General features: G+C 45.2%; 1 protein-coding gene across 1 annotated transcript in view; it reads right to left on the bottom strand.

Annotated features, from left to right (window-relative positions):
- Nucleotides 1-8,498, bottom strand: part of Cage1 (cancer antigen 1) — a 63,459-nt gene that overhangs the window by 21,222 nt on the left and 33,739 nt on the right. The window contains exons 10-11 of the mRNA XM_008831646.3: nt 6,848-6,952; nt 5,237-5,307 (exon numbers count right to left, since the gene is read on the bottom strand). Of these exons, the coding sequence (XP_008829868.2) occupies nt 5,237-5,307; nt 6,848-6,952 (176 nt within the window). The remainder of the gene's footprint in view (nt 1-5,236; nt 5,308-6,847; nt 6,953-8,498) is intronic.

Raw genomic sequence — 8,498 nt, 5'->3', positions numbered from 1 at the left:
GCTTTTCTGCTTGGCACATAGCCGCCGCTTGTCTTTAAAAGAAACCTGTGAACTGGGCTCTGGACTTCTGTCCTCCGAGTGAGGTGGGAGTCCGTTTTGCAAAACGCCAATAAATCCTCATGCTTGTTGCATCTCCTGATTTGAGGACTGAGTTATTGGGGTGCGACCTCCCGTGAACGTTGGGTACCCCAGTCTGGGGGTCCAACAGTCAAATTCTATACTTACAGATGACCTACACCAGTGTTCCTCAAACTGTTCCATAAAATGGATATGGAAGGAATACCACCAAACTCATTTTATAACTCCAGTAAAAGTTCTTGCCACATAAGGCCAGACCTCAGTTCAATCCCCAGAACCCACAGTGGAAGGAGATAACTGACTTTCAAAAGTTATCCTCTGGCCTCCAACATACACATGTACAGGCAAGCCTGTGTACACACAGGGATACATACGAACCAAACAATCATGGGAATTCCCCAAAATGTCAAAGATATAAACCAGGTTTATTTACCTAGTTTGGGTCATAAACATAGGTCAGAAGACAGAGAACACCCATTCCCCCCAACCTCCAATTTGGTAACTTTAGAACCACAACCACCATTTAGCACCATCATTTAGCCCATTAGAATGTTTTCTGTAGCCAAATTCTTCCTCCTCTAACATCAATAATGGTTTTTAAAAGGCAGACAGAACACATGAAGATCTTTATATTTATGTTACATCATTGATCTACTATTCAAGGGATTTTGGTCTTCCCTCTCCTTAATTCATGGATCTCAATGAAGCCCTGATATCCACAAACTTCCAGTTACCCCATTAGCATATTGTAAGTCCAGCCATGTGCAAGTTGGATTTGGAACTGGAATGACAGAGGATGGGGTCTCAGAAACCACCTGCTGATTTTTGTCTTTTGATTCTCAGAGTATCCATTTACAAGATGATTTCCTGGTGACCATGATTCTAGTGCCTGCCAGCTAGGGAGTCCTCCCATTGTAGGAAAAGTGTGTAAGGTTGGGGGTGGTAAGGGAACTCTGAATTATTTCTTGGAAATCTGTGCCCTGTCTATTGTTTGAAAGAGAGATGTGTAAGGCAATGGTACTGGAAAAGGGTGGGTGGCACTTTTAGCACTGGAAGGACCAGTTCCCTGTGTATCTGCAGTAGTGCCAGGGCCGGTTCATTGGGACCTCGAATTCTACCCACAGCTGTCTGAGCTAATAGTAAGGTTTCTCACCTGCATGGCTCACAAGTGTTCCTTGAGATCAGAACTCTTGGTATAGGTTTTCCACAGCCCAGGTACTGACGCATGTGGGTGGCCACCCTTTTCCAGGACCAGGACCTTCATTCCCTGTGGCTTGGGCTCCTCTGCCAAGTAGGAACCAGGTGGCATGAGCTCTTGGTAGAGGAGTTGCAGACTCCAGTCTTCTCAGGAAGGAAGGGTAGTTGGGTGATGGGGCATCCTGGGGGAAGCAGCAGGGCAGCAGTTCCTCTGGACCCAGTATTGGAGTAACCCAGCTAGGCACCTGCCACCCCAGGAGGAAGTTTTGTGCATTGATTGGGCTGCTCAGTTCCTGAACTGGGGTTCCCAGCCTAAGTGGGCCTCTAGAGACCCAACAATAATGTATCAGGAGACACACCAGGAGACTGCCTGCTGCTTGATCCTGGGGCACACTGTGGGCAGCCACTTTTGGGCACCACCTCCATGAAGTGGCTGCAGTTAGGGCGGCCTTGCCAAATTTGATGACAGGGGCTCTAGGCACAAACTTCAGTACAAACTTGCCCTCTGCTCCCAGAGGCTGGGGGTGCCGGGTCTAACTCAGGTTGTTGATGTTGGTCCACCAGGTTGAAGGGAGTGCTGGGGGAGGGCTCTGTCCCTGTGTTGATTGTATAGCTGAGAAGATCCTCCAGGTGGAGGGTGCGCAGGTACGGTTGTTGCTCCCTGGGGAGGACCAGGATGAGGATGAAGCTGCTGAGGACACGGAGATGACCACTGATTCCCGTTGGGGCAGCTCGGAAAGAATAACGTCTTTGACCACCTGGGTCTCCCTCCGTGGCTGGGTCTGTAGCCACTGACACAGACAGTGGTGGAGGGGAAGCGCGGGGAGAAAATGCTTCTTGTGCTAGAGCTCCTCCAGTCTGGCACCTGCTGGACACCGTCTTCTCTTTTTCCCCAAGCAGGACCCGCGCAGCGATCGCTGGCAGTCACGTTAGACTCGCCAAGTGGCCACCTCATTACTGTGGGGGCTCAGAAGGTCCTCGAAAGCCTAAAGCAAGGGTGCTACCTGGACCCCCCAAAGAGAAACCAAACCCATAAAGTCCCAAATTGCCGAGATCCTTTTTCTTTGGATTAGATATAAACCAGTGACATCTTTTTAAAAAGTCCCTTGCACCGGTGTGGCGCACGCCTTTAATCCCAGCACTCGAGAGGCAGAGGCAGGTGGATCTCTATGAGTTCCAAACTCTGAGATTAGCCTGGGTTTCATAGCAAGTTTTAGGCCAATCTTGGCTACATAGTAAGACCTTGTCTCAAACAAAAGTCTCTCTTAGGCTAGGCGTGGTGGTGCACACCTTTAATCCCAGCACTTAGGAGACAGAGGCAGATGGATCTCTGTCAGATTGAGGCCAACCTGGTAACCTGCTCTACCTAGTGATTTCCAGGACAGCTGGGGCTACAGGGAGATCCCAAAAAAAAAAAAAAAAAAAAAAAAGAAAAAAAAAGAAAAAGTCCTTTGCACACGAAAATTCTTAAAAGTTGTAAACTCACGGAAGTAGACAGCAGTAGGGCAAGTAAGTGGTAGATCCGATGGCCGGGCTGCCCTTTGAATCAGCATCTCTCTCCCCTTTCCTTGTCTCCTTGTCCTTTCCCATTCTTTCCCTCTTCAACCCCTCCCCTCCAGTCTCTCAAACATCCTGTCTCTCTCATGCACCACTCTGGCCTCTCTCCCTCCCTCCCTGCCTCCCTCCCTCCTCTTCCTCCTCTCTCCCTCTCTCTCTCTCCCCCCCCTCCCCCATTCTCTCTGCTGGTGCTTTTGGTTTCTTGGATGTTTTCTGTTTTGTTTTTTAGACAAGGTCTCACTATGTGGCTTGCCCAGGTTGGCCTCAAAGTTGTGATCCTCCTGCCTCCTCAGCCTCCCAAGTGCTGGGATTGCAGGTATGCAGCAGCCCACCAAGCTGACACTCAAGTATTTTTAAAACCACATTCAAGGGAATTCTGATATGCGGCAGACTTGACTATACTTTTAGTAAGGTTTAATAAAGACTCAGATGTCAGGTCTCTTCCTCAACACAAACTAAAATCATCTTAACTTCAAAAATAAGTGCAGCAAAGTTATATGGCCAAAATGATAGCTTGATGTGGGGGGTGGTGTCTAATGTTACTTCTCTTTTGCGTATACAACATTCCCATCCCATCTTCAAACTTAAATTTTGCTTACATCTGAAATTTCTGGAAAAAATGGGGACATTGTCTATCAGGTGTTCTGCTTCAAAACAACAGTAAAAAACCAATCCCCATCTTTTCCATTTCGTTGTACAGTAGTCCCAAGGAGCTTGCAATTTGAGAGAAACATGCTTTCCATTTAGGATTGGACTCTAGAGACAGCCAGTATGGGTTGAATGGTGGGATAGCAATTAGAACTGAGGATGATAAATCAATAGAAAACTGTGAAATTTAAGAACACTTATTTGAGTGTTTTATCCTGGCACTTGGTGATACATCGATTTTTTTAAAATTTGGCATGCATTTAGTAACTTTGTGAATAGATTCTAAGCAATGCAAAGTTATTTTACTTGAAAACTATGTTAATATCTTCTAAAGTTTTTGAGATTCTTTTATACTTATTTTATTTTTATGTGTTTGAGTGTTTTGCATGCATATATGTAAGTATACCTATGTATGCAAAGTCTTCTGAGGCCAGAAGGGGTGTCAGATCCATAGAACTGGAGTTATGGACAGTTGTCAGCCACCATGTGGGTGCTAGAAACCAAACCTGGGTAAGAGCAGCCAGTAATCCAACTCTTGAGATGTTTCTAATTCATTTATCACTCATTAAAATTAAAAGGAGCTTGGAGTAGGGGCTGTGGTGCAGGCCTTTAATCCCAGCACTCAGGAGACAGAGGCAGGCAGGTCTCTGTGAGATAGAGGCCAGCTTGGTCTACATAGTGATTTCTAGGCCTACTATGGCTACAGGGAGACACTGCCTCAAAAAAAAAAAAATTAATAAATAAAATAAAATAAAAGAAGAGTCTAGCTGTTCCCTATTGTTAAGCAGTCTACAAATTAAACAGACCAGCTGTATTAAGAATGGTCTGGAACCTGGCATGGTAACCACACACCTTTAATCCCAGCACTTGGGAGGCAGAGGCTTGGTCTACATAGTGAGTTCCAGCCAGCTGGGGCTACAGAGAAAAAAAAAAGAATGGTCAAAATTTATAAAGCTGCATGTTACTGTTTCCCACCTCCCCCAACACCTTTTCTCTCTTCTTGTGGTGCTGAGGATCAGAGTTGGGCCTTGTGTATGCTAGGTAGGTACTACTACTGCCAAATTCCCAGGCCTTGTTTTTTTGTTGTTGTGTTTTGAGACTGGTTCCTGCTGCACAGATTGGCTGGCCTCAAGTTGCTAAGTAGCTCAGTCTGGCCTTGATTTTCTATCCTCCTGCCTTAGCCTCTAGAAAGCTGGGATTGAGACATACATCACACTGAACTCACTTTTTTTCTTCTCAGTTTTCCCATACCCCATATCCTTTTTCTAATGGTGAAAAAATGTGTATTTAGAATTAGCCACCTCGACTCAGTTTAGATGATGCCAATTTTGTTGGCAATGTCCTCTCTTCTCTTCTCTTTCTTTTCTTTTCTGAGACAGTGTATCCTTATAGCCCTAGATGGCCTGGAATTCACTATATAGATGAGGCTGGCCTGGAGCTTACAGAGATCCATATGCCTCTGCCTCCCCAGTGCTGAGGTAAAGGGGTACACATGCTTGGTGCAATATCCTCCTTTTTAAAAAAAATTGCCAAATCAAAGTAAAACACCAACTTTGCTTTAAAGAAATAAGATAGCTTATTCTGAATCAAATATGCATGGTCTGGGAACACAGTTTTAGGTTATCCTGAATGACAGACATATAGCCTCATTTTTCCCTTTTTCCAGGAGTCTGAGAAAAAGCTCTTAGAAGCTAGAGAATGAGATAAAATGTAGGTAAATATTCTCAAAATTAGAAGTTAAGTTTTATGAACTTACTGTGCAATCTGAGAATGGGATATCTCAAGTCTTTGGTCAGCACATTTAATAATTTCTTCATATGATGTTACCTGGAAAAAAACAAATCAAAATTGATAAATTCTAGTATTTTTATATAATTTTATTTACTTTATCCTTTAAAAAAATCTTTACAGGGCTGGAGAGATGGCTCAGCGGTTAAGAGCACTGACTGCTCTTGCAGAGGACCCGGGTTCAATTCCCAGCACCCACATGGTGCCTATGAACTTCCTTAACGCCTGTTCCAGGGGAATCTGAAGCTCTCTTCTGACCTCCGAGGTATTGCATGACACAGATGCACTCACATACATGGAGGCAATACACTTGTACACATAAAATTAAAAAAAATCTTTACAAGTCCATGGAGGATAACAACCATATATAACTCCAGTTCCCAGGAATCTGACACTTTCTCTTGACCTCCAAGGGCATTACACAACACAGGTGCACTTATACTCAGGCAGGCAATACACTCATACACATACAATAGAAATAATATTTAAAATTTTTTTACAAGTCAACATTTAATTATCTGACTATGGATCAATGAAAATTTGCAACAGAAAAAAAATCCTCTTTCTCTTTTGACATCAGGAATATGAATAAAAATAGAGTTAGGCCTACTCATTAGCCTAAAAAAACTGAAGTGCTCAAAATTGAACAGCTCCAGTGAGAAGATTACAATCAAGTTGCCTTCCATACAATGACAAATACAACTAAGGATTATAGTCTATTTGGTTAAAGTTAATGCAGCTTATTTATTTTTATTTTACGTGTCTGAGTGTTTTGCCTGCCTGTATGTAAGTGCTCCTATGTGTGCAATGCGCATGGAGGCTAGAAGACGTGTTTGGTACCCTGAAACTGGAGTTATGGATGGTTGTTAGCTACCATGTGGGTGCTGGGAATCAAACCCAGGCCCTCTGCAAGAGCAGCCAGTGCTCTTAACTGCTGAGTCATCTCCTAGCCTGTGTGTGCGTGCACTGGCGTGGAGATCCGCCCTGGAAAGATCAAACCCAGGGTACTGCACATACTAGGCAGGCACTCTGTCAATTATGCCATCCACAGCCTGGTATCAGACACAGTTTTTTTTTTGTTTGTTTTTATTTGTCTTTTTATCTCCTTCCTCTCTCTCCTCTCCTCCCCCCTCCTCCCACCCTCCAGGTCAGAGGAGGATGGATTCCCTGGAATCAGAGTTACTGGGCAGCTGTGAATCACCTGATATGGGTGCTGGGAACTGAACTAGGGTCCTTTGGAAGAGCGGCAAGCAACCTCAACTATTGGGCCATCTCTCCAGCCCTCTGACAGCTTTTTTTAAAAAATATTTTATTTATTATTTTTATTTTATGTGTATGAGTGTATTGCCTGCATGTGTATAAGTGCACTCATGTTGTGCAATGCCTCAGAGGTCAGAAGAGGCTGTCAAATTCCCTGGAACTGTAGTTATGGACAGTTGGTTGTTAGCTGCCATGTGAGTGCTGGAAATAGAACCTTGGTCCTTTGTAAGAGCAGCCAGTACTCTTAACCACTGAGCCAACTCTCCAGCCCCACCCATGGACAGTTTTTGAAAGACTTTTTCTGTAGGAAAACCTGCACCTTATTTATTAAGCTGCCCACATGTCTTCGGTACTTGTCATTCTCTTCAATGAGTCTGCTGTAGTGGTCTTCTTCACTCTCTAAAAGACTTCCCAATTTTGTGATCTATGGAGAAACATCAGTGAATTTACTAACCTGGAAACTACTATGAAAACTGTACACAGGGGTTAGCAATGGAGGACAATCAACTCTATCTTATTCCAATATTCTCTTGAATCCAGTTCTACTAAGGCAAATCATGACATAGTATAGACCAGATCTGAGGTAGGCTGTATATAGAACAGATGAGCAGAAATTATGATGGAGCTGAACCTTCTCTGTAATTTTAGACTATGAACTAGCTTTACATAGCTTAACACCTATTAATGCCTGAAAATCCTGATGACAGCCAGCCTTCATGACCTTCTTTCCCATGTATACCCCAGGCAGACATATCTGAGGTAAAGCAGTGATGTGCTTGATGTGTGAGCCTGTCTGAGAGAGGCATACCCTTGCAAAAAAGATGCCTGAGATTTACATCTTTAAAATTTATTTTTTAGTATATGAATGTATTGCCTGCATGTATATAAGTGCACCCATGTCATGCAATACCCACAGAGGTCAGAAGAGGGCATCGGATCCCCTGGAACTGGAGTTACAGACGGTTGTTAGCCACCATGTGGGGACTGGGAACTGAACTCAGGTCCTATGCAAGAGCAGCTGGTGCTCTTAACTGCTGAGCCATCTCTTCAGTCCCTAAGATTTCTGTTGGGGACCCCTGTTGTGTAAAGTAGCAGTCTCTCCATGTCCGGATAGCCTATGGGCTCGGCTTCATTTGCAGAGACTCCTTTTATCAGCAGGGTGCCTTCCCCGGCTTCTTCCTGACTCATCTTTTGAAGTAGCCATGGCCTCAGGCTCTGGAACTGCCAGCTTTTCCTGTGTGATTTTCAGGCAGTCTGACAGCCTGGCAGGAGCCCACTTCCATATGTAAATAGGGCATCCCACAAAGTACCTATCAGCTAAGGCTTTTACCACTACCCCCACAGTATAAAGTATCCTGGTTTTCCCTCAATAATCGGAGCTGGATCACTAAGACTTGGAGCCGAGCTAAGTCACTGAATAAAGGGGCTGTACCACTGACTGAGCTGAGTTCTGTGTGATCCTGCCTCTCAGGAGAGAGCTGTCTCTTCGTAAACCGCGACTCACAGAAATCCAGCTTTCGCCATCCTGCACCTCCCCTCGTGACCCGGAGCTGATGGGTCCCGAACTTAGAGAGAGAGTGCACGGTGGATTGGGACGGAACCCAACCGGGCCAGCCCCGGCAGCAGAGAGCCTCAACAACGCGGAGAAGCAGGGACCCAAACAGCAGACGCGGTCCGAGGGACCCGCCGCACTCCAGCGACGTGTGGGAGACCGGCGCCACGCCCAGCAGCTGGTGCTCCGAGAAACCCGCACGCCCATAGATTTCCTTTTTTACGTGTGTGTGTGTGTGTGTGTGTGTGTGTGTGTGTGTGTGTCTGGGGAGAAGAGAAAAGGATGTCAGATCCCTTAGAGCTGGAGTTACCACATTAGGGAGTTGCCTAATGTGGGTGCTGGGAACCAAATTCAGGACCTCTGTAAGAGCAGTAAGTGCTCTTAACCACTGAGCCATCTCTCCAGCCCCCCAATTCCA

This window comes from Nannospalax galili, unplaced genomic scaffold (genome assembly GCF_000622305.1).
Source record: "Nannospalax galili isolate Female #2095 unplaced genomic scaffold, S.galili_v1.0 scaffold72, whole genome shotgun sequence".
Lineage (NCBI taxonomy): Eukaryota > Metazoa > Chordata > Mammalia > Rodentia > Spalacidae > Nannospalax > Nannospalax galili.
Note: the sequence above shows the minus strand (reverse complement) of the source record. Positions and strands in the feature narration are given on the sequence as shown.